Source organism: Dunckerocampus dactyliophorus, chromosome 14 (genome assembly GCF_027744805.1).
Source record: "Dunckerocampus dactyliophorus isolate RoL2022-P2 chromosome 14, RoL_Ddac_1.1, whole genome shotgun sequence".
Lineage (NCBI taxonomy): Eukaryota > Metazoa > Chordata > Actinopteri > Syngnathiformes > Syngnathidae > Dunckerocampus > Dunckerocampus dactyliophorus.
Genome location: NC_072832.1, coordinates 17957137 through 17984420, shown reverse-complemented (window position 1 = coordinate 17984420; position 27284 = coordinate 17957137). Strand labels below are relative to the sequence as shown.

Sequence of the window (27284 nt, the reverse complement as noted above, 5' to 3'; positions counted from 1 at the left end):
TCAATTTGAGTTGTATTTTGGTCATGTGTTGGCATCAAAGTCAGAAGGGTTCAAATCTCTCTTCTCCCTGTGTATACTCCAGTTTTCTCCCAAGAACCAAAAACATGCATATTAGATTAATTGGAGACTCTTAAATGTCCATAGGTATAGTTGTTTGTCTTTATGTGCCCTGTGATTGACTAGCCACCAGTCCAGGGTGTACAAAGTGAGCTGGGATAGGCTCCAGCTCACCCGTGGCCCTAATGAGGGCAAGCGGTATAAAATGAATGTATTAAAATGTATGAATGTATTAAAAAATGTCACCCTCGTTTATTTGGACGTAAGAGCCTTGAAACTAAAACTATGATTCAATACCCCAGAACACACATACGGTAGCATACCTCTCGTGCTTTTTGGACATTGTGGAGATTATCAGTGTCAAGCACACCAGCTTGGAGACTGGTCATTTTGAATTTGCCCTTGTCTTGTTGAGGGGCTTGCTCCACATTGTCAGCTACCAGCAGATGCTGGATCAAACCTCGAGCCACAACGTCACACAGGAGCACCAACAGCGCACGGTTACTGGAAAGGACAAAATGAAGATCCCAAACGGATTTTTGTGGGAAAAAGTTATGAGACAAAATCTCTCAACAAATCACTTAAGATGGCAGATTTCAGGCATGGGACTGAAAGATAAATTCCTTTGTTTGGCAAGGATAAAGGTTAAAATGTAGGTAAATTCAAAAAAATCTAAACATGGTTTTAAAGAATATACAGTTGCGTATTATATAGAGTAAAATATTCAAAGCAGCAAGAAGGAAAATGTGTAGTTATCGTTGGAGCAAAGGTGTCTATCAAAGGTACAGTAAGTGACTCAAAGCAGATCATTCCTACCTAATGCACTCTGTTTTTTGGAGCAACTCTACCAGGCTTTGGAAGGTGGGGATGAGACATTTATAGTCTCCAGCAATCAGCAAGTGCCTGTTGTAGTTCCATAAGTAAATAGCCGCATTTGCCACAATCCAAGGCTCCCTCATCTGTGCACCAAGCTCAGCTGCACGCAAGAAAGTAGAGGAGGCATAGGCAGACAAAGACTGGATCCAGTCTCTGTGTGGAATGGGGAAGAGTTGAAGATCAATAAATGCACATTTACTTGCATGCCATCTAGTTAAAATTCACAATTTTATTTTTGATTTTTAGATTTCAAGGGCAACACTTTATATAGAAATGTAGTACTTTTATTGTTAAACACGACAAATCATATTTATTGTGGTATATGTTGGAACATTAATACCTAGATTGGATTTTTGGTGCAGAACTTATCTAGGTTTGTGGCTATTTCCATCGATCCATTTTTTACACCGTTATTCTGTTCAGAGTTGTGCCAGAGCATATCCCATCTGGGCAACTAGGTGACTACAATCTGGTCTGGTAGCAAGTCAGTCAACCTAGTCAGTCAGAACTTCCTGGGCTCTGGGATGTTTCTCTGTGCTGCAGTTCAGGTGGTCCCTTGAGTTCTGTATTTATGGGGCTTGCCTAGCCTGGGGCCAGGGTCAAGCTGTCCGGCCTCAATTAATTTTTGAAGGAGCACCTCGTTGCAGTAAAAGGTCCACTGTAGAATGCTAGCCCTTTAATGTTGGTTCGATACAAATCCATGCTACATCAGTATTTGTGGCCATCACAGCTGTTCTATGTATGGATCTGGAGACTAGCTTGGATGATGCACGCAATATAAATCAGCGCCGTGCTCATAATTGGATGTCTTTTCCATTTCTGTTTGTTGTGTCTTTTTTCATATAAGGTGTATCCCGCCCTTGTCCACTGCGGGATCAAACTACATGTTCTTTATCTCTTAAATAAATGGTTATTATCAGTCTTGGTATGAACCATATATAAACATGCAGACAGAATTTTAATTAAAGGGTTGTTACTGTTTTTTTTTTTTTTTACCTATAAGTAATCCAGTGTGGATCGTCTTCAGAAACACCTCCATCCTGTGGAAGGACTGCAGGGCTGTTGAGCTGCACACCCTGCATTTTTAGCTTTTGGATAGTAGCCTGATCAAGACAGATAACATTGATTTAACTTTAAAGAACACATAGGCATATACATTATAGTCATGGAAAAATGATAAGACCACCCTTGTTTCTTCAGTTTATTGATCCATTTTAATGCCTGGTATACCTGATGGTACACTTGTTTGGACAAATATAATGATGATAACAAATATAGCTCGTAAGAGTTTAATTTAAGAGCTAATATCTAGCAACTTCCATGGTTTTCTTGATAACAACCAAAATCACTTCTACATGAATAGTTACAGCATTGTATTGCCAAAAAGTTTAACACTTACAAGCTATTTTTGTTGTCATTGTTATATTTGTGCAAACAAAAGTACCTTTAGTTGTATCAGGCATTAAAATGAACAAGAAACTGAAGAAACAAGAGTGGTCTAATTATTTTTTCCATGCCTATATTTATTTATATATCACTTTTTTTCACAGATTAAAACAGTTCAGAGGTGTCATGCTTCAGTCGAAATACCGCAGGGATCAAGAATTACAGCACACTGAAAACCCTGTGTACACAACGTTGCTCAGAGCAGCAGATTTTGGGAGGCTGCAAATGAGCCGCTATTCACCCAGCCTCTTTACATGAGGGAGTGGTACAGAAATGAGTTTTTCTGACAGCAATGATTTTTTTGCACATTTGAAATACAAGTTTCAGTGTGAGTAGTTTCAGAAAACGACAACCCACGGCTTATTTCTACACCGTGGCTTTTCAGAAATATATTAATCATCAATTAATTAATGACCGCTGTTTCGTGGTTGAAAATTGGCTTTTATTAATAAAAAAAAACATATTTAAGCAAACGTTATATATCTTTTTGCCTAAATTAAGCATTTTCAAGCATAAATATGGCAAAATGAACTAAAATAAAAAAAATATATAAGGCATTCAGAAGATGTATTCAAAGGTGTTATGATATGTAGGATTTTACACTGGCCACTAGGTGTCAGTAATGTTACGTAATGTTCTGTGAGACACACAAGCACCAGACTTGACAATGGGCTTTTTTGCAGGTTTGAATTGTCTCACAACAAGCATAATATCCTTAATATGGGCTACCCACACCAAGCTAAAAGTCAATGCCAAACCCCAGACGAAATAAAATAGCTTATTAACTCATATTATGCCTACTATATTGGGTAATACAAGTGTAAAGGTGACTATATAGGTGTTATTTCATGTCTACAGGGCTCTAATAATGTTAAAAAACATATTTAGAAGGTTGTTAACAGGATTTCTATGCTCTAACTATGAAAATATTTGCTCTATAAATAATGAATCGCACTTTGCTGCAATTCACTTATCACGGTCGGGTCTGGAACCAACTAAAAACAATAAACGGGGGGTTACTGTACTCCACGTGGCTCTTGGAGTTGATGTGTGATCGTCTGTGCATCCGACAACACGCAGCTCTGCTAGGCCTTTGGTTTTGACGTGACAGTGCTTCTGAGTAGTCGCTTGTGAGCAAAGGCAATGGCGGCTCTTCACCCAGGTAGCTTCCAAGTCATGGGTGAAGAAACTGTGAAGTCGGTCTTATGTAAATTAGCTGGACTATTTTGTCACAATCCGCAGAAAATCTGAACTGCCTGATGAAAGACATTTTCTGACACAGGCAGCTCACCAAAAATGTACTTTATTGAGTAATTTCACACTTGATGGTTGGGCAGACTCTCCAGAAACCCATATATAGTGGTGTGAAAAGTGTTTTTTTTTTTGCATGTTTGTCACACTTAAATGCTTCAGATCATCAAACACATTTAAATGTTAGTTAATGACAACACAACTGAACACAAAATGCAGTCTTTAAATGAAACTTTTTATTAAGGGAGAAAAAAAATCCAAACCTACATGGCACTGTGTGAAATAGTTATTGCCCAGGAAACCTAATAACCTCGTTGAGCCACCCTTATCAGCAACAACTGCAATCAAGCCTTTGTGATAACTTGCAATGTCTCTTACAACCCTCATCTTTGCAGAATTGTTGTAATTCAGCCACATTGGAGGGTTTTCCAGCATGAAGCACCTTTTCAAGGTCATACCACAGCATCTCAATAGGATTCAGGTCAGGACTTTGACTAGGCCACTCCAAAGTCTTCATTTTGTTTTTCTTCAGCCATTCAGAGGTGGTCTTGGAGATTATCAGGATGTTTTCTGTCAAAATTGAGACAAGCCTTAAATGTTCTGTTTGTTCAGCAGTGGTTTTCGTCTTGGAACTCTGCCATGCAGGCTGGTTTTGCCTCGTGTCTTTCTTATGGTGGAGTCATGAATACTGACCTTAACTGAGGCAAGTGAGGCCTGAAGTTTGTTGGATGGTTGTGGGGTCTTTTGTGACCTCTTAGATGAGTTGTCGCTGTGCTCTTGGGGTCATTTTGGTTGGCTGGCCACTCCTGGGAAGGTTCACCACTGTTCCATGTTTTCACCATTTGTGGATAATGGCTCTCACTGTGGTTCGCTGGAGTCCCAAAGCTTTAGAAATAGTTGTATAACCTTTTCCAGACTGATCGATTATGTTTTAAAAGGGGGGGCAATCACTTTTCCACATAGGGCCATATAAGTTTGGATTTTTTTTCTTCATTAATAAAAAAAAAATCATTTAAAAACTGCATTTTGTGTTTAGTTGCGTTGTCATTGACAAATATTTCAACATGTATTTTAATTTGAAACATTTAAGAGTGACAAACATGCAAAAAAAAATCTGCAAGGGGGCAAACACTTTTTCACACCACTATATTTGTATGCACGTGCACATACAAAATTATAGCATGGGTGACCCTTTGCTGTACTTCATCAGACCACAAACTCCCGTTTTCAAGAAATGACATGAAATAACTCGATGTACGCAAATTTATTACATTGTATTTAAACCATTACTGAAAAGATAGAGAAATTGGGATTATTAAATGAATTTCTAATTATAGTTTTAATGAGTACTTAATGTACATACCTCAGCAGTAATATAACATATTTCGGCTAAAAGGCGCAACTTCTTCACACAGGGCTGAGTTTCTTCACAACTGCTGACGGTTTCAGTAGAGCTCCCTTCCTCTGAGCATCGAGATTCTGTATGAAAAAAAAGTTAATGATAAAAAGCTTGTGACATGGAATACCAATTACAGTAAACCTACTTCTTGTAGCTGATACTATTATGAAAGCTATTACCCAGGCTTAAACACATGTATTACCCTGCAAAGTAATACCGGGAACTCATTTATTTCATAATGTTACCTTGAATCCTGATGAAATTCTAGACTGGAATGGATCGATTAAGAATATCTATTAAGATATTATTATCAATTAAACTTATCAATACAATATAAGCTTTTGATGAAACCCTGCATGCATACGCATAGATAATGTTGTCATAGCAAATACGTGAGATTAAACATTTCATTCTAAACATGCAAGCTTTCACTAAACTGTAATGGTCACACTTGCAAAAATGTATACTACCATAAATAATAAATCAGGTTTAGCACTGAAAAATGTAGGCTGGAAGTCACCCACAAACAATCCAACAAAAATAAACAGTCTAGGCAGAAGGAACTAAGAGAGGTAATAACGTAGAGTAATTACATTATATGTACATTTTTGTTTGAATGTATAACAGTCTTGAAATTATTTTTGACTGTGTGATATCATTCATTGTTTTTGTTCATTCTCTCAATTCTGTTCGGTACACAGAGTTCACCCTGAGGTAGTTTGCCGTGGCCTTGCGTGTGCGGGTAAACCATACATAGAAGGTGACAGAGGACCAGGAGACTTAAGAAAACACAAAATGGCAAGTTTGGAGGCATTTGCTGACTTAATTAAATGTTGTTTTTAAAGTGGCAAATCGTATGCTGAAATATATAATTTTGAAATAGGGTCACAGCGTCAGCAAAAGCAACGCAGGCTCTCTTCTCCCCCTCCAAATCTTTTCCGGGTGAACTCAGCGTCTCCAACAGAGTATCAAAAATTCTGAGATGCTGAGTTTACTCGGAAGACGGAGGGAGAGGAGCCCGCCTGTGTCGCTAACGCTGGCACTGTGATGTGAGTACTTTATTATATATTTTGCCGTGCAATTTGCCGCTTTCAAAACAACATATAATTATGTCAGAAAAAGCCTCCAAACTTGCTATTTTGTATCTTGATTCTCCCAGTCCTCCTCTTGTCTTCCTTTTACTTTTGTTTACCTGCACACCCAAGTCCACGTTAAACTACGTCCAGGTGAACTCGGTGTAGCAAACAAAATCACAAGAATGAACTTGATACGTTTGTTGTTCATCTTCTTCATATATTCGAGGAAAAGGCTTCTTGAGACGTCATCTGTACTTCTGTGAAGAAGGTGTCGGACGTTTCGCTCCTCATCCGAAGAGCTTCGTCAGCGAACTAATAAGTGCTTTTTTGCTCCAAAAAAGGCTTTATCAACATCGCAGGGACAATTCTAGTGGTCCTCAATCAGCAGTACATCTACACCTTGAAGCTACCAATCACTCTTTTCAGGACAGCGATGTAAAGATTTTGGCTAAAGAAAACAGATGGTTTGAAAGAGGAGTAAAGGAAGCTATTTTTGTCAAACAACAGAACCCATCATTGAATCGGAATGGTGGTTTGAGGTTTAATTTGGACCCTGTGTTCAGCAGGTTACTGAGACCACAACCCACAGCTCTTACGTCTTGCAAATGAGGTGAAGCCAGGGCCGAGCCAGAACAATAGATGCTAACGAGCCAGTATCAGAGTCGTTCATACCAAATTCCGGGAGCGACACTTCCCTTTTATCGGAGGTGTTAATAGCAGGAAAGGATTATACCACTACTCCGCCCAGGCTTAGTGTAAGGAACCAATAGGAGGAGGGTGTTGGCACACCAATTCCGCCCACTCTTACTGTATTTAAGGCCTAAGCTACCAGCACTTATTAGTTCGCTGACGAAGCTCTTCGGATGAGGAGCGAAACGTCCGACACCTTCTTCACAGAAGTACAGATGACGTCTCAAGAAGCCTTTTCCTCGATGGACAACTCCTGTACGACTGAGAGCCTACACAGTTCTTCATATATTATTTAATTAATATACAGTATATACATAAAAAATCTAATCATTCTTATATTTTTTGTAGCATTTGTTTAAAAAACACGAGTTATTCATTATTTTGGTGTTGGTTTGAAATGGAAAACCAAATGAACGAATCATACACACATTTTTTTGTTACTCAGTCTACGTGCAAACTTGTTTAGTCTGCTTGTGTATTTTAATATTGTTTTCCCGAGCATATGATTCTTTCATTGAGCATCTTACTGTGACACTTGGGCATCTTCATTTTTCCCTCATCATAAAGCAAACAGAATCGACAAGCGACACGGCACACATCCCAGACTTCCTGTTTTCGTGCCGTCTTTGCAAGTGTTGCCCACAGCCTCAGTCTAAACGAGAAAAGATAAAAGTTCACAATGCAGATCATTAAACATGGTTATTTGCAGAAAAAACAATAATGTTTTCTCCATTTGGAATGATAAGGATGCACAAGTGAATATTACAAAATGGGACCATACTCAGTATAAGAAATTGGACAGTAAATTGAGGTAAAATGACTTGAGACTATTAAATTGGGTTGTCTGCTGCACATAAAGTGAACCAGCCATTTCCGCTTTTCAACTGGAATGATCTTTTCATTCTTACACTCAGTTTCTACCAGTCCCAATATAGTATATCAAATATATATTTGCATTTAATGTACAGTAAAAATAAAGATAATACAGTACTAAGGTTTACAGTACTGTATATTGCTAGTATTCCAACTGTTGCACAGCTTGAAAACTACAGTGATTACGTTGAAACTTTTTACACTGGGAAGAAGACACAAATACACCAAACACCTCTCTGTGTTGTCAGCATTTTCTCCTTGTCGATCCAGGTATCCGTCCAACTTCTGTACAGCTGCATAGTAATGCTGAGCCTCAGCAGAGAGCTGAACTATTGGCCCACATCCAACACTTGCTTTGGTAACTAGTGAAACACAAACTGCCATTAATTAGTAACTAGTGAAACACAAACTCTATTAATTTGATTGCAAAACCAACTCAATTGTATCTTCCCAATTCATTAGGGACATATTGTAGATGTTATGAATGTACAAACATGACTTATTTAACATGCATGAATTATGCATGTTTATGCAAAGCAAGAATGTAGGGTGCAGCAGGAGGAAATGTATGTAAATCGCTGCTACTTCAGTCATGTCAATGGCTGCAGGGCAAGTCGATTAGAAACTTAAAAAAAAGATTGCTTGAAAAGCACACACTCCAGAATGGTTTAGATCTTATTTAGATACAGCATATTATACTCTAAGCAGCACTGAGGAATTATGGATTATGGAGAGGTCACTGACTGCAATGTTTAAAGAAGACCACAGGACTTGTATATTTATGTATATTGTTGTTATTCACGCACTGTACCTGCTGTCTATGATCACTGCTATTATAAATCTTCCGCAGTGGAATATCCTTTTGAATATAGCGATACAACAGTAAACATTTAAGTTAAGTAAGTCTACTTTTCCACAGGCCGAAACGCTGTATGCATGTTAATGTCCACACAGGATAAAATGAAAGCGCTTATGACACCAAAGCACATGTTAATCTTGTTATTTTTGCTGTGAAAAATAACATTGAGAGGAATATTTCCTGTGTTAGATGTGTGCTTGAATGTTGACTTATTTACACTTTTTTACACTTTATCACAGGAGGAAGAAGTGATGTTGACTTGAGAACCTTCCCTCCCTGAAGTAACCAAGGAATACATTGTTCCTATTGGGGATGAGCGAGTACACCACTATCTGTATCTGTATCTGTCCACCCATCTCAATGATCTGTATCAGTAACTGTACTGGGAGTGGGCGGGACATAAACCGGAAGTGGGTGTAGTTTGACCAGAAATGGGAGGGGCTTCAATCTGTACATTGTTTTAAGTCCGAAATTGACATGAATGGATCAGAAAGTGCTATATTTGTTGTTTATTATTCAACTATATGTGTACTGTGTATGTGTGTAAGTGATCCGTAAGACTTTATTATTTCATTATTTTTAATGATCTGTGTGAAGTTGGGGCCGCTTCAGTGGTTAGCATGTTGGCCACACAGTCACAGTCTGGAGATCGGGAAGACCTGGCTTCGATTCTCCCTTGGGCATCTCTGTGTGGAGTTTGCATGTTCTCCCCGTGCGTGGGTTTTCTCCGGGTACTCCAGTTTCCTCCCACATTCCAAAAACATGAATGTTAGGTTAATTGGAGATTCAAAATTGTCCATAGGTATGAATGTGAGTGTGAATGGTTGTTTGTCTATATGTGCCCTGCGATTGGCTGGCGACTGGTCCAGAGTGTACCCTGCCAATCGCCCGAAGTCAGCTGGGATAGGCTCCAGCATGCCCCCGCGGCCCTAATGAGGAGAAGCGGCATAGAAAATGGATGGATGGACGTGTGAAGTTGGTGATTTCTGCAAACATCCAGCGATGGCAAACAGAGAAATTATCTGTCAGCCTTGTTCACTGTAGTTTTCAGTACTACGAGCAATGATTTCAATCTGACTTTATATCACCAGCCAAATTAGAAGCAAACAGACAGTAAGTAACTTTAGACACGAGCTGAGCTGAGGAAAACCTAAAAAAAAAACATCCAGTGATGGCAAACAGGGGAAAAATCTGTCAGCCTTGTTCACTGTAGATTTCTTAGAAGCACCGTGTTCAGTACTACGAGCAAAGATTTCCAACTGACTTCATATCACCAGCCAAATTAGAAGCAGACCAAAAAAAAAAAAAAACACCAGCAGTGACCAACACGACACGGGCTGTTTTCAACTCTGTGTTGTCAAATGCATCGTGTACGTAACAAAACAAGTTGGGTTTTTGCTAGTCTAGGAATGTCTGGGCAGGGGCCAATCACAGAGTGTGATGAGTGAATACATAAGTAGTTACCGAATGAGGATTTTCCTTCATTGCGATTACAAATAATGAGGTGGTGTACTTGTTTCATACTCGTACCTGGCAAAAATGCATTATCCGTAACAGATACTCGTCTAAAACAAGTGTCCAGCTCATCCCTAATTCCTATATTGTTGTGGTGCATTTCGTTGATTTTCTGTTGTTATATATTTTTTTCATCGATTTTATGCCCGCTCGTTGTGTGGCAGGCTTTTGTTGAGCAGATGGAGTAAACCTGTTCAAATCTCATTGCCCCGTCAGATTCGTCGGTATTGTGTTTTGACACATTTTGAGGACAATTGCTTTGATATTGCGCCTCAGATAAAGAGAAGTTTGGGACTGAATGTGTATTACTGCAGGGTGCGTGTACCATCAGCTGTCGCGCTGATCTTTCTTCAAGCCAGAGAAGCAATGATGTAGATGGAACTAAACAAAAAGTCAAAAACTTTACGACTTTGGAAAAGCATGCCAAGGTGGCAGTAGGTAAAGCAATATTTTTCTACTAGATAAATTCCACGATTCTTAGAACAACAATCTGGGTTTTCATGCCAAATTTCAAGGCTAGCTAAACGGCCATCACTGCTCACTCGTCGTTTTTGGTGTCATGAGCACTTGAAGGTGATAATCATTTGTTCAAATGCTTGCAGATGGGTGCAACAGGACGTGTAAAAAAACGAGATTTGCTAAGACCAAATCATTGTAACTAAGACAGTGAAAACTCAAAGAAGGTGAATGTGTACATTTAGGAGTGCTCTCTCCATTCAGCACCATCTGGAAATCAGCAGGAGCCAACAGTTGACCCACAGTCAGCAGTAAGGGACGACAGTCTGTATCTTGCTGGGTTTGCATGTCCTTGACCTGACAGAAAAGGTAAACTTTAATTACTTTAGTCTTAAGCAACACCATTTATGAATGAGGTAGTTGAAATGTTTAACAACTATTTTGTAAATATTGGACCAAACTGGAAGAAGAAATTCCAAAACTCTGGACAATGGAGGACTGGAATGAAACCATAGATAGGAATCCCAATTCCATATTTCTCACTGATGTAACTAAAAAAGAAATCACTGACATTGTCAAAAATTTTAAAGCAAAAACATCAACTGATTGCAATGAAATCGAAATGGAAACAATTAAAATGGTTATCAATGACATTGTAGAACCGTTAACATATATTTGTAACTTATCATTTCAGACTGGTCCCCCAGTCCGCGGGAGATTTGTGGGAACACAAGCCGGTCCATGGGTCAAAAAAGTTTGGGGACCACTGCTATAGACCACAGAAAGTGTGCAATTGCAGTATTCATGGATCTTACAAAAGCCTTCGATACAATTAATCACAACATTTTAACAACTAAATTAGAAAGGTACAGAATCAGAGGATTAGTTTTGAATTGGGTTAAAAGCTACCTAGCAAACAGGAAGCAATTTGTAAGGTTAGGAGAATACACATCTGCAAGTTTAAATATCACGTGTGGAGTACCACAGGGGTCAATATTGGGACCAAAACTGTTCAATTTGTATATCAACGACATTTGTAAAGTAACAAAAGGACTTAAAGTTGGTATTATTTGCGGATGATACCACTGCCTTTTGTTCTCGGTAAAGCACACAAGAACTAATTAAAAAGGTCAAGGATGAAATGGTCATATTAGGACATGGTTTGATTAAAACAGATTATCCTTTAACTTAAGTAAAACTAAAATGATGCTATTTGGGAATAGCAGAAAAGATAAGTACAATCAAATTCAAATAGACGGAGTAGACACTGAAAGAGTGAAAGGGAAATAAATTTCTGGGGATCATAATTGATGAAAAAATGAGTTGGAAATCTCATATCAAAAATATACAACAAAAGGTGGCGAGATATACTTCAATATTGAATAAAGCAAAATTTGTACTTCATCAAAAATCACTCCACTCTCTTTACTGTTCCTTAGTATTACCATATCTAACTTACTGTGTGGAAATATGGGGCAATAAATTATCAAAGCAATCTTCACTCACTCAACGTACTGCAAAAAGATCGGTGCGTATAGAGAACAGACAAACCCTTTATTTTTAAAATCACAGATATTAAAATTTGCTGATTTAGTACATTTTCAAACTGCTAAAATAATGCATAATGTTAAGAATAACTTGTTACCCAAAAACGTCATGCAGTATTGCAGAAAGGAAAAATATGATCTTAAAGAAAAATAAACTTAAAACACTTATATTCGAGAACTACGCTGAAAACCCACAGCATTTCAGTATGTGGAATTACATAATGGAATGGATTGAGTAAAGAACTCAAATAATGTACCGAAATGAGCAAATTCAAAAAACAATACAAGCAGTTGATGTTTGCTAAATATAAGGCAGAAGAGTCTTGAACTTGCTTTATTATGCTTGTCTTCATCTTATTTATTTATTATTATATAGATTCTTATATTTATTGTTCAGTCATGCATGTTTTCATTTTCTATTATTTATTTTGTATTATTACACTGATTATTATATGGAATAATATTACATGGAATGCAGGATTATTGGGATATTGGAATTATATATATATATATATAAAATTATACAATTATATGCACTTCACACGATGTGGAACGGTTGGGGGTTAGTATTAAATAAGCTTTGCTTTTTCCTACTCCTTTTGGACATGTGGAACTGTGAAATTATTCATGAGATGTATTCCATTGTAACCTGCATGCATGTTCAAGTAAAATTAAACCAAACCAATTTAGGCGTGAGGCTGGATACACCCTGCACTGGTCACCAGTCAATGACAGGGCCCATATAGACAAACGACATTTTCTTACATTCACACGTCAGCAATTTAGTCTCCAATTAACCTGATTAACATTGTTTTTTTGGTCCGTGTGAGGCATACCTGGAGAAAACCTATGAAGCACAGGGAGAACCGCTTCAAACCAGAACCACCAGGCTGTGAGGCAGACAAGCTGCCCACAAGTTGTGCCCCAATTAAATTGTCCTATAAAATTTAAAGCTTGATTGGGCAATGTACTTGTATATTGTACTTTTATTCCCTGTACTTTTTAAATAAATGTAACTATGTTTTCCTTAAAAAAAAACGAACAATAACTTATGCAGTTTCCACAAATTGCGTACAATATTACAATCGGAAATGTTGAACTGGTTGACACCAGATGCTACAAACCTGCTGCATGAGCATAGCGGCTTTATCCTCGTTGCAAGAGGGCGTTTGATAGAGGTCTCTTCGGAGCTGTAGGAGGTGGAAAGCTGACAACAATCTTTCTTTTTGGGTGCCGTTATCCAACAGCATGGCTTTTTGGAGGTGAGTGATCGAGGCCTCAAGGAGTCCATCCTCTTCTTCAATCACTGCAAGCTCTGCATGGACCAGACATCGGACTGGGAACAGCATACTGGAAAAATTAAAAACTCTTAAGAGCATAAACTCATACCCAATCTTCTGGACTTTGATATAAACAGACATATAGATTTACAGAAATAAAATTACAATTAGACATCATTAACAAATTAATGAAACTGGATACCATCGCATATCTTCCAGTGCTTGGGCCACCCGGGACAAGGGTGTCTTCACATGTTTGCGTACACTGTGCTGCAACAGTGGGAGACAGAAACTCCACTGGGTCGCACACACTGCCTGCACAGCCTGAGGGTCCCCCTCTCTCACTGCAACCTGTAGACACTGATTCAGCTTCCCTATTTCCTTTAGACGGGCCTAGGGGAAAAACAAAATCTTCTCAAGCAATTACTAAAAGAAGTCCTTTCATTACTGACTAAATGTTAAAACAATGTGCAAGGGAAGATTATAACTCTATACAGTCAAACCTCGTTTTTGAAATGACGGTTTTCATATGATTCGGTTTTCGCCAAAAATTTAGCCAACATTTTGCCTGAATTTTCGTAGTCAACAAAATGGTCCGTATCCCCTGTATTTTATTATTCAGCGGGATCGAGTGAGGTTATAAAACGCGATTGAATCTGACAAAGAACTTATCAGAATATGGCGACCCTCCCTTCCTCCGTTTTTTTTCAAATAAAAAAATGTTTATTTTTTTCTGCATTTAAACTCTATAAAACCTATTTTTTTTAATTCGTGTTTGTTAATTGGACTTACATTATTTCCTACGGGAAAAAAATATATATACCTAAATATATATATACCTTGGTTAGCGTCATTAATCGGTTCCAGAAGATCCGACTCTAAACCAAACATCCATCCATCCATCTTCTATACCGCTTCTCCTCATTAGGGTCGCAGGGGCATGCTGGAGCCTATCCCTGCTGACTTCGGGCGACAGGCGGGGTACACCCTGGACTGGTCGCCAGCCAATCGCAGGGCACATATAGACAAACAACCATTCACACTCACATTCATACCTATGGACAATTTAGAGTCAACAATTAACCTAACATGCATGTTTTTGGAATGTGGGAGGAAACCGGAGTACCCGGAGAAAAACCACGGGGAGAACATGCAAACTCCACACAGAAATGCCCAAGGGAGAATCAAACCCAGGTCTTCCCGATCTCCAGACTGTTACTGTGTTGGCCAACGTGCTAACCACTAGACCACCGTGCGGCCCTAAACCAAACATACTCTAACCAAATAAATTTTTCCCATAATAAATAATGAAAATAAGTGGTGGGTGGTGCATTTGGTCCCTGGGCCTTCATTGGGGACTTGACCAGGAATATTTTTTCTTGGCAGACACTGTGAGGTCCAATATTATTAAAAAAATAATAATAATAATATATATTGACATAAATTGTCATTTACCGTGACCCAGATACAAACCACAATCCCCTGTGCCAAGTGCAGATGTCACTACCAACTACACCAATCAGCCGCTTAAAAAACAAAGTCTTACATTATACATAACTGCCAAGTAGTATGCGTAAGTTTGTTATTGGCTTAAGTGCTGCATTATTAATTCCAGCTTTTAGTTAACAATGCCAACTCACTGCTTTTGTCTCATTTACTTGTCTTTGTCTATTTACCTCAGGGCTGTCCGGAGAGCCCCTTTGATATTTACCATTTGTTTGAAAAAGGCTAAAACAAAATGTTACACATATATTTAAAAGCAAATCTTTGTGTTTTTATTACTTTTATGAAGCGGCGTTTATACTTGCATGCATTTTGCCTCCGCATTGTCCTGCAATTCGCAGTGGCAATGCATGTTTAGATGACACACCTGAAAAGGTTGAAGACTACTTTACACCATTTGTGCACTGTTTACGCACTGTGCATGCAATTCGTTAATGAAAATGCTTTACACCTGAGTCAAGTACTGTTTAGGCCTAGTGTACGACATAGTACGCAAGATGCGAATTGTTCGCGCATGGGCATACATTGTCACCACCATGTTCCGCATGCGTGAAGCAATTGTGGCATTATTTGGTCCGCTTTGTCCAATTGACGACGCCATGCAACATCAGGCATCACCCCTAACTTAATTAATTTCTCTATTACAAGACTTATACTGTAAGATGTTTAACTCAGGTAAGTCTGTTATCTCGCAGTTGCCGAAATACAATGCGGAAAGAGCAGAAAGGAGGCAAAAAAATAGAAAAAAAAAAGGCAAGGACATTGCGACAGAGGAAATTGCTGACTAGAAGACATTGCTTTGGCCATTATGATGATTAATTGAAATTCACAAGGAAGATCAAACGGGCTACAGAAATTACTTGAGAATTCCCCACGACTTGCGGCAAGAGGTGGTGGAAAAGTTAACACATTCATGTGAATGAGAAACACTTTGATACACAACGCCCGCATTGTTTGCACATATGTTGTGGTGCATTCACATTGAGTTCACAAATTATGATCATTTCGAAATTTTCTTTGCATGCTGGCATGCAGCCCCGCACAGTATACACATAGTTCACACCTGTCCGGGATATAAAATTGTGTACTACTGCGGGGACAAAAAGTGTAAACTAGGCTTTAGTTATTCGTGTCAATGGTTTAGCTTTTTGTAGTTACATTGTGCCTTTTTGCTCTATTTTTCCCCCTTTTGGTAGGCTTTTTGTTTATTTTATTTCTGCAATGTGTCACAGGGCGATGGGAGGCAAGTCACGGTCCAAGGTAGCCTCTGGGCCACACTTTGGACACCCCTGGTTTGCGTGTTTCGCCAGGAAGGCGAGGTGTTGCCAGGCAAGAGAAGAGTGCGTCCAAGCTCTTTCTTGTTGGCTTTGTCTCTGGTCAGGGGTTGGGTTGCATTGTGGAGGGTTTCAGACCTGCATTGCACAGCGGTACTGATCTGCACGCTCGGTGGAGGAGCTCCACTCCCGTTCGCCTTTATTGACCACATGTATTTAACTACCAAATAAATGCATGATGCAAGAAACACATCCTGTCTTACACTTTGAATGTACTGTACATCCCTACTCAGTAAATATAGCTACCATGTCACTAAATTGTCATCACTGATCTCTCCTTCGCATGACGTGTGTTTTGAAGCGATGCTATGGTCAAGACAATACCATGAGTAATGATGCAAGGCACCCACTTAACCCTAATCTTCCCATACATCGTCACCGCCTGGCTTTCATTTCTAATAGAAATGTTGAGTATTTGTAACTAACTTCCACCCGTGATGGTCGGTGCTTGTAAAGTTGGCGCTCAGCCAAATGTAAACATCATAAACATACGGCATAAAGGCTTAAGACATTGCCAAATCGCTACACTAAAATAACATCGCACAGTTCATAATCAATATTTGTCTAATATCATGACAAACACAAAACAGTTTTACACAGAGAACACTAATATTGTGTATGTGACAATTTCTACAAAATACGAAAACTGAGGTTCCACAGTAATCAGCAACACCGAGGCACTAGGCATAGGCCGGTATGAGATTCTGACGGTATGACAACCTTGGTCAAAAATATCATGGTTTGACGGTTTCACAGTATTGTATTTACAGCTCTAAAATGCAAATACATGCAATCAAGTGGCTCGAGAAGGTCACAGCATGAATAATAATTAAAATAACTCGTAATGTTACGTTATTATTCCATAGTGGCAGGTCACACTTTTTCACTTGTGTTTCCGGGTCATGTGATTGTTGTCAGCAACTGAGTTGTTAAGTTGTTGTTCGTTGGTGGATAATAAACGGTTTATACCAATTATCCTCCACTCCTGTCTCTTTCTGAATCACATCTCTTTTTTGGTGACCGTCGACGTGAGTTACATGCCGACCGACAATGGCAACAACAGCGCGGCCTCAATGCTAACAAGGCAGCTAACAACTTCTGGCAACACATCGAAGACCAGTTCTGACTACTAGGAATAACATCGGACGTGACAAACTATTTCCAGGTAGTGGCTGTGCTGGACCTCCGCTTTCTCTCATATCGTACAAACGGTATGACGTACAATTTTAGTGGTTTTGAAACCATGACTTTTTCATACCGTGGTATACCTTGAGACCGGTAACCGGCCCTTGCCTATGAGGTACCATTGTATAACATTTTATATAAGAGCTTTGGCATTTTCTTAAGGCAAACACAGACTCAAGTCAAAATTTATGTACACAAAGTATGTTAAAAGTATGTTTAACTATTCACTTTGACCTGCTGATCAAATTACTGAATGTTTAATAGCAGGAGCTGAGATGTGTCTGATGATTGAGCACCTCCACAATGGATTTGGAAAAGTCATTCATCTTTGTCTCTTTCTTCTGGAGGTTTATTTCACAGTTGACACACTCCATTATTATTTGTTCACCGATACTCTGAAAGAAAAGAGCAATTCAGAGTGTGACGAAATACGAAAAACATTTCTTACAGGATAAACCAAAATACATCTTTATCAATGAAATGTGGCATTGTTTAATCTAACTGGTAATCACCTGCCCAACACATAAAATGAACTGCCAGTGAAAACAAGGGTTAAACCCGTGAATGATTGTGTCTTTCTTGAATATGTGCTGTGATGGAGTATTGAATCTTGCTACTGCTGGATGTTTAGGACAATATCCAACACTTACAGTCTCCCCTGCTGAGTGTAGCTTTTTTAAGCATTTGGCTGCCACTTTCTGATTCTTCCCTTGCAAGGCCAGCAAAGCCAGCTCTATGAGGAAGGACACTCTGCAAATCCAAGATAAAACAAAATGTATATAAATGAAATCACGTCAAGATAAGTTTGAACCATGTGTAATCAGCGACTGGCTGCTGGTATATCCATGGGTCAGTGGCACTGAGATATATTGTAAGTGGTCAAAGTAAAACAATAGGCTTGTGGGGAAAAAAATGGTTGCGGACCTGCTAGATGGCTCGATGGGCTGCCGAAGAGATGCTTTTGCGGAATCCCCGAGAAGACTAAAAATCTCCTCTAGCTCGTTTGAATCCTTTTTTACAACCTCATCTTCCTTTATTTCTCCCAACAACCTACAATCAATGGAAGACATCTTGGAATAACTATATGTATACAAACAGTACATAAACTTCTTTTGTGTGTTCAAGTATTGTCTACTTGCTGCTCTATGTGCCTTTTATTGCCCTCCGGGGACAAATAAAGTTTTTGGAATTGAATGGAGAGATGACTGCATATTACTGCAGTATATAATGGCAGCTGATGCCAAACTGAGACCCAATGCAGCCAAGCAAGGCAAACCTTGGTAAATTACCTTAACATCAAGGCTTAAGTAAAAACACACCCAGACACACATCAGTAATTAACTGAGTCATATACTGTAGCTTCAAATTATAGAGACAACAAGGCAATGATTGTTACGCAACTTGTATCTAAGGTGTGATAAGATAATTATGCCTTTATTAGTCCCACAAGGGGAAATTCCAGGTTTACAGCAGCGCAAGTACAAGAGCACACAAGAGTATAGTAAATAAAGTGCAAAAACAGGGTAATACAGATCAGAGGTTATATACAGCTATATACATGTTGAGTCACAGGTTTATTGCACAGTTCCGGCACGGTTTATTGCATAAATCCAGCAGAGAAAGAACACTACTTAAAGTAACTTGTTTATGACCTCATCAAAGATCCTTACCTTTTAAATTGTAGCATTTTGTAAATGACAGCTAAGGTAGTTGACTGCCGGCTCTTTTTAAGAAGAACTTCCTTTTTTGATAGGTTATGCCACACCTAATGCAAGAGGACAGGAGTTAGAATTGATACTGATGCTGTGCAATGTTTTAAATGAGATTGCATTACAAGAAGTTGATGCCTGAGATATACTATACTGAATAAAATGTCATCTCGCCCGACAGAGCTTTCTTTCCGGTCCACAGAAAAAAAATATTTAATTCAGGATGGAGTCCTGGGCTATACAAGTAAAAAATATACAGTACCGTAATCTATACAGTAATCCCTCGTTTATCACGGTAAATTAGTTCCAGACCCGACTGTAATACCAAAAGTGAATGTCCGCGAAGTAGGATTCCTTATTTGTAAATAGAATATTTTTGTAGTTTGAGCATAAAACCTGTTTACAACCTTCTACATGCGTTTTTTAACATTATTAGAGCTCTCTAGACATGAAATAACACCCTGATAGTGACCTTTACTCTCTTATTACCAAACACAGTAGACATAACAGAAAATAAGACATTTAAGACATAAGACGCGTGCTCGTGTGTGTTGCTGTAAATGTGTTCTGGTGGTAGAAGAGCTGAGTTGCGGGTGGACAGGAAGTGACGTCGGTGATCAGACTTGAGTTTTACCTTGCCGTTGGTTACAGCCACAACAGTATCTCGTGTGAGGGATTATTGCGCCTGTTGTGAGATAATTCAAGCATGCAATAAAAGACTGTTGTTTCAGCAATCAAGTCTGGTGCTTGTGTGTCTCACCGAACATTAGTGTTAGTGTAGAATACCACATACCATCATAGCGTCTGTTTGTTCAGAATGCCTTGTATTTGTATTTTAGTTCATTTAGCCATTTTTATGCTTGGAAATGGGAAAAGAAATGCATAAAATGTGCTTAAATATGTATTTTTTTTTTTTTACTAACAATAGGTTGTATTACACCACAAAACTGCATGATTTTTTTGTTGATATATTTTTTAAAACTGTGAGCCGTGAAATTGAAATCGCAAAGTGGCTAGGGACGACTGTATAATGTTACAGTATATTGGTATAGTCTATAAGTAGGGCTGAGCTGAAGCCTATCTCAGCTGAATTCCCCTGAGAAAACCCTTGTCTGAGTCGGATTCAAATGCAGAACCTCCTGGTTATGAGGCGGGCATGCCAGCCATACTATCACCGTGCAGTCATCCAGAGAGAATATGTTTTAACTACCATATATCAGTCAAGTTAAACAACTGTTTTACATCTTTGGGTTTGAAATATTCGTACATACGTATTAATTTTTTTATGAAGTCATAAAATAATTTACCTGTAAACGAAAGACTTTTGGATAAAGATCTGGACAGTGTTTCCTGATGAATTCCTCTGTAACTCGAGCATAACTTCCAGCATCGTCTGTTCTCCCCGAGTCCAAAAGACAGTCAATTAGGTGTCTGAAAAAGACATTTCGAGATTTAAGATGTGTTTTACAAAACATTATGGTTGAATAGAAGTATTTGCATAGTGTTTTCCAGTCCAAAACACTATGCATTGAGTTGTAATTGTATTACTTTACATTAAACAAATTACTACTTGGCGTCCATGCTCAGTTTTCAGATTGTGTTGCAATTCTACAAAATTAAAATGTTTCCAACATTAAACCCCTACCTGTAATTTAATGACACTGCATAAGTGTTGACTGACTTACGATAGCATAACAATTACTTCCGAAAATAGGCCCTACATGGTGGCTATCCTGTCAGTTTTTTGAACCCAATTAAAATTATGCCTAGCTGCATCACATCACACTGTCAACAAATGGTATATTGTGTCTGGTGGTCAAAAACTAAATTAGCATTTGAACCTGAGGTAGTTTTCATGTGCATAAGACAGCTTAGATCAGCACACTTTCTCCCTCCATTAGATGAGAATAAGCAAGCCAATTAATCGAGGAGCCAGAAAGCTGTTGCAGCACATGAAATGCTGCTTCATTAGCTCTGTACACCATCCCCATGAATGCAAGATGAGCATAAGAGTGCAGTGGGGGGTCACTTGCATCATGAGTTCTGCCCTCCAGCTGTGGTTCTTGTCAGCCACCGCATCCAGACTTTTGACCACCTGCCTGAGGGAGGCAATCAGGTGGCGACACCGCCCTGGCTGCAGGAGAGGACGTACCATCTGGAGATACAGCACTGACGCATTGAACACAATGTAATGAGATCTGCCGGAAACAAACCACAAGCAGAACAAAGAAAGAGTGAAAACAGCATTATTAATATGAATGCAAAGAACGTATTATCTTAGTACAACACAACCCTATTCAAACTATTAGTTAACTCTGAAAGCAAATGTCCTATGAAATGCAAAAGAGTGGGATTTAAACTGTTATCTAATAAGCCACAGTAGAGAACTCTGTAGAAACCAATCAATGTGAAATAAGTAAAATAAATGCTTTAATCCTTGATGGGCTGCTTGAATGCTGCTAATTTATCCACCAGAGAGCATTTTAAGTTACTTAAACTTGTTGTATAACATAAATATTCTCTTAGGTGTTAATTGGGCATTGCACATTTCACCCTTTTATTGACCCTTTGTGTGTTTCTTAGCAAAGAGAGGCATTGTTGATGTCCAAACACACTTTATCTTACAGCAAAACACCAGGGATTGTATCTATGTCTATATTCATGATCCCTTTCACCCACCGACAAAGTTGTTTGAATGTAAACAACAAAAACAAAAAAACATGGCACATGATTTAAATGTCAATAAGAGGTCAAAGTGAAGTAAATGTGTATTACTTGAATTATTCATTTGTTGAAACTCAAAATTCATGTAGCGGAAAAATCTTTGTGTGTCAGACTGAACTACACAGTGTATGCACTGTATACATTCTAATGTCAGAATATTTTATGTACATTACATGCACACACGCAAACATATGTGACAATGCCCTGTACTGTATATGGTGACAATATACCCAAGTATTGGAACAGTAAGATGAATTCCTCATAAATTCACTTTTTTTAGGCTCCTCTGTACTTTTTGACAAATTCCAGCCTGGCCTTCCTATTATTTTTGATTTTGAGTGGTTTGCATCCTCTGGTGTAGTTGTACTTTTGTTCATGAAGTCTTCCATGAACAGTAGATAGTGACATCTTCGCTGCGGCCCTCTGCAGCTCGTTGCTGATGTCACTAACAGTTGTTTCAGGGTATTTCTTTAGAGCTCCCACAATGTTTCTGTCATCAACTGCTTGGTCTGCCTGTTCAACGGTGGTTTCTATGAGCAATGTTTGTGCACTCGTTCTGATTTGATTGTCCATCTTCTCTCACATTCAAAATTGCTTGTTTTTCACCCATAGACAACTCTCTGGTTTCCGTGTTGTTTTCACCTCTAAATTCACCTCTAAATGCAGTCTACAAAGGCAAAACCTACCCTCTGCAATCTGAAACGGAGTGTAGACATTCACTGCTATTTATTTATAATTTACTCAATAAGCAATGTAATAGGACGCACCTGGGCAACAAAACACACCTGTCAGTCACACGTTCCAACACTTTTGTTCACATGAAAGATAGGTGGGTTCTAACAAAAGGTGCTTAAGTCTTATAAGTTGTACATCTGATTCAGATGCACATACATGAATCCCTTGTCACTTCATGCTTCGAATTTCGTGGCTTCACTCCATCACGGTTTTTCAAAAATATTTTAATTATTAAATAATGCTTTTTCATGGCTGAATACGGCCTATTATTGGTCAAAAATTATTCTCATTTAAGCAATTTGAATGTATTTTTTGCCTAAATTAGGCATTTTCAAGCATAAAAATGGCTAAATGAACTAAAATGCAAATAGAAGGCATTCACAAGACAAAATTAAAGACGATGATGATGATGATATGTAGTACTATACACTGGTCACTCGGTGTCAGCAATGTTACTGTAATGTTCGGTCAGACACACAAGCACCAGACTTGATTTCAAGTTTGAATGATCTCACAACAGGCACAATAATCCCTAATACAGGCTACTGTTCTGGCCATAACCCACACCAAGCTAAAACTCAATTGCCGTTACTTCCTGTCCGCCCCCAGCACTGGAAGACATTTACAGCAACACACACGAGCGTGAGTTTTATTTATCTCTTAAATGGTTTATTTTCTGTTATTACGTCTACTATAAGTATAAAGGTGACTATAGGGGTGTAATTTCACGTCCGGAAGGCTCTAATAATGTTAAAAACTGTACTCTTAACTACAAAAACATTATATTTATAAATAAAGAATCTTACTTTGCAGAAATTCACTTATCACGGTCAGGTTTGGAGCCGATTAATGCCAATAAACGAGGGACCACTGTAACTGGAAATATAAGATGAAGTATTTGTCTTTTGATGACAATCCCAAAAGTTTTCAGAAAAAACAAGGGATTGTCCTCTTTTTCCAATACTTCTGGGGGGCACTCTAAATTCTACAGGGGTTACATACCTTTTCTCTCTCTTTGCAATTTCAATTGCTTTCAGAAAACACTGCACATTCTCCTGAAAGTCTTCCTACAACAGAAACAAATGAGGCAGTGAGAACTCCTTACCTCAAACATACCGTGTATATGGATGATAAATGGACAGACGTTCGACGACATTCCCTTGTTTGCTTGCTTACAAAGAACTACCATTTTATTAAAAATATAGGAAGGGACACACAGAATGTATCTCATGTTTGAAGCAACCTGAGCAACCCTATGGAGAAGCTGCGCCTGATTTACTGTACTCACCATGCTCCCTGTGGCCGGGGGACACTTCAGCTGGCCTTGGCAGATCAAGGCTCGACATAAATATTGATCAGCTGGTGGGTTGCGCTCAAAGAACTTCTTTAGGCATGCCGCGCTTATCTCTAAACAGCCCAGCTAAAATAAAGTCCAACAAGAAAAAACATAAATGTGATATACAAAAGCGTTTGTATTTTGTGTTGCACACAAACATTAATCTGGGAACCCAAGCACTATCTATTAAACGACATATGTACAGCTGCACTCTCAACCAAAATATTAGAAACACTTCTGGACTTGATACAGTGCAGTTCCACACCAATGCTACGACTTGCAGGAGTGATGAGCACAGTCTGCACTCCAGGCTGTTGATCATAATAACCTGAACTGGATTTTTAGTCAAGCATAAGGAAAACAACATGAGGCAAAGCTGAAGAAATCAATATATTAGATGACTAGATGTACAGTATATTCTGTAGGAGTATTTCTGCAAAATGAAAATAATTTACACAAGGTTTTAATGACAACTGCACTTGTTTAATACCTTAAGGCTGGTGTAACTTTGACTTTAACATTATCTTCTAATGAATAAGGAGAAAAAAGGAAAACATTTAGCAAAATATCATATTGTACCTACAGTATGGATTTAAGATAATAAAAGAAGGCAAATAATCACTAATGGGAGAATATTCACCATAATGCCCTGTATTCTAGTGAAACACAAACACAGACGTCCCTCGCCACTTTGCGGTTCAAATTTCACGGATTCACTCCATCACGGTTGTTCAAAATAAATAAATAGACAAATTATCGCTGTTTCATGGTTGACTACGGTCCATTACTAGTAAAAAAAAAAAATGCATAGTTAAGCAAATTTTATGTCAGTAATGTTACATTGATGAGCAAGTATGTCCAGAAAAAAAGCAAGGAATTCTCCCAATGCTCACATGTGAGTTTGTGTAATGTCTTATATGTACCTAATATGTCTTATTTTCTGTTATTAAGTCTACTACTGTATACTGTGTAATGGGAGTGTAAAGGTGACTGACTATGAGGTGTTATTTCTTGTCTAAAGGCTTTTAATAATGTTCAAAACCGTATTCAGGATTTCATAAACAGGTTTTCTATGCTCTAACTACAAAATTCGTAAATAACTGACTTATCGCGGTTAGATCTGGAACCAATTACCCGCCATGAAGGAGGGATTACTGTACATACAGTAGATCCTCGCTTTTGGCAGACGTTACGTTCCACACCTACCAGCGAATGGTGAAAATGTCTCTTTTCAACACGCATCTCGCTCCTACGATTCCAAACCTTCCTGTGAGCTTGACGTTTTTCTCCGACTACGGCTCAACATTTGCAATAAAAGTGACTGATGTAATTCTTAGATTCGATTCTGCTCCAGAACCCTCCTTTCTTTTCTCTCTTCAAGTGTCGTTGTCCACTTGTAACACAACCCAGGTTTAAGCCCTAAATATGCCCAAACACACTTATGAATGATAATATAATAATGTACGATGATCGATGAACGGATGGAATCAGCATCACGGTGTAGCCTTGAGCCTGGTGGTCAGGCTAGTTAGTGCTGAAATTTAGCAGGCCAGAGAAGGTATTCCTACATAATTCACACATCTTGCTTGTTGTAATTCCAGTAATTGGTCACTATTATATTGACTTGTGTTCACCTCGCTGAAAGTTTTGAGGCCAGCTTGTGAGCCAAAGTTAGTGCTTCTGTAGCTAAGCAAACTTCTGCTTCTCACAGCACAGAACAGTGGTGCCTTCGAGGACCGCCAAACAAAAAACATTAGCAGTGAAGCATAAAGACATACACAATAGAGGTGTCACAAGATCTCGTATCACAAGATCTCGTGACATTAAAACATGACAAGACTTCTTATTCAGAAAAAAAAAAAAATGGTGGTCACTAGGCCTGAGACCGTAATAAATTAATAAATTAATCATACAATAAAGGAAAATGAACTTGAGAATTTTGCTGGCCCAGAATAACTTGCCCTGTGTATGTGTGTCTGTTTTCCTCATTTCCTGCCTCCAAACAGGCAGGAAGAGAATTCACCTTGCATTGGTTTCAGCATCTTGCATGAACCAAGTGAGCCCTTTTGTCAGCCACACATCTCTTTGTCTCGGTGGGTGGAGGCGGGGTCAGTAGCATACACACAGAGTGCAGAAGAGTAACGTAGTAGAAATTAAATTAGTAGATATTGTCATATAGTTTTCATATTTTCATATCTTTCTTTTCTTGGGAGAATGAACAGAATAAAATTTTCATTGCATGGTATAACTGCTGTTTTACCATGCACATGACAATAAAACTCTCTTGAATCTTGAATATTTTTTCATCGTATTTTAATGTTAAAATCCTGTCTCGTCTCATACTCGTAGACCCAATTTCTTGCCTTGTCTCATCTTGTGAACTGAGTGTCTCGTGACACCCCTAATAAACGTGTAAACATTGTGGGCTTTTTTAACAGGGGTACATGTATGCTGTGTATCCTGTATTATGTACTTACGTAATTATACATTTTTACCAACTTAGGATGAATGAGTTGTTTTCTTGTGGAAAAAAAAAAATAAGACATATTTTTTAAACCAAAAATAGAAAAATTTGCAAGGCTGTGAATGCTAAATCTCAAATGTGCAGGGATCCACTGAACTGAGTTGAACACCATAATTCACTATAGCTAAACGTATAATGTCAGTGTTTCAAAGACATGATAGGAATAGGAGGCCTGCATTTCTACACAATCATAATTTTCCATGAGTTAGATAAATGTGCTGAAGCATCACGTCTGGAACAACATTTCAGCCTCTACACAATTCCCTCAGCACTCGCATGAAATGTAAAGTGGTTGACTCAATCTCAGCAGTAATGATTCTCAGTCTGTTTTGCAGGTTAGTTAGGACATGACTCGCGAAAAGAACAAACTTCAGAATATCATTGCAATTAAAGTCATTTAACTTGTTGCAATACAGAAGCGGACAAACCTGTCAACTCTGTCAAACGTCTCCTACCTGCAGTGCTTCTTCCCCACAGAATACATACAAATGTGGGTCAAAGCCGCGTGCTCCTTCTGGGCTTCCAGCTGCTGTCATCACTTCCAATACATTGAAGGCTGACTGCAAAGCTCCAGAGTCTGATACACAAAGAAAACAGTGCAATAAACCTTCTATAACCTCGTTTAACTTTAGCTGAGCCAGCAAGAGCACAAACCTCGGTTCTTCTTGGCCTTGGCCAAGTACTGGATGGCATCAAGGTCCATGTCGGATGAGTCTTTCTACAGAACATTCAATGTAACACCATAAACATTTTTTTTCTTACTCCTGTATATTTGCTCACTGCAGAAGACAAGGCGCCTCGCTTTAATACAGCGAGAAGTTGAAATGACGTCTTACTCGCTTTAATTATGAATGGCTTGAAAGAGAGTTGCCACCGTTATTATTATCCTAGGTCAACACTTCATTTTGT

General features: G+C 38.6%; 1 protein-coding gene across 1 annotated transcript in view; it reads right to left on the bottom strand.

Moving 5' to 3' along the window:
* The window catches only part of LOC129194300 (cilia- and flagella-associated protein 46), a 79266-nt gene extending 52188 nt beyond the window's left edge, over positions 1 to 27078 (bottom strand). The window contains exons 1-19 of the mRNA XM_054799434.1: positions 27030 to 27078; positions 26831 to 26952; positions 23804 to 23935; positions 23518 to 23582; positions 21090 to 21254; positions 20364 to 20487; positions 19018 to 19112; positions 18272 to 18397; positions 17998 to 18097; positions 17644 to 17742; positions 13528 to 13718; positions 13170 to 13395; positions 10738 to 10855; positions 7901 to 8030; positions 7323 to 7447; positions 4994 to 5109; positions 1930 to 2036; positions 874 to 1086; positions 381 to 561 (exon numbers count right to left, since the gene is read on the bottom strand). Coding sequence (XP_054655409.1) covers positions 381 to 561; positions 874 to 1086; positions 1930 to 2036; positions 4994 to 5109; positions 7323 to 7447; positions 7901 to 8030; positions 10738 to 10855; positions 13170 to 13395; positions 13528 to 13718; positions 17644 to 17742; positions 17998 to 18097; positions 18272 to 18397; positions 19018 to 19112; positions 20364 to 20487; positions 21090 to 21254; positions 23518 to 23582; positions 23804 to 23935; positions 26831 to 26952; positions 27030 to 27078 — 2484 coding nt within the window. The remainder of the gene's footprint in view (positions 1 to 380; positions 562 to 873; positions 1087 to 1929; positions 2037 to 4993; positions 5110 to 7322; positions 7448 to 7900; positions 8031 to 10737; positions 10856 to 13169; positions 13396 to 13527; positions 13719 to 17643; positions 17743 to 17997; positions 18098 to 18271; positions 18398 to 19017; positions 19113 to 20363; positions 20488 to 21089; positions 21255 to 23517; positions 23583 to 23803; positions 23936 to 26830; positions 26953 to 27029) is intronic.
* Positions 27079 to 27284: the final 206 nt, after the last annotated feature.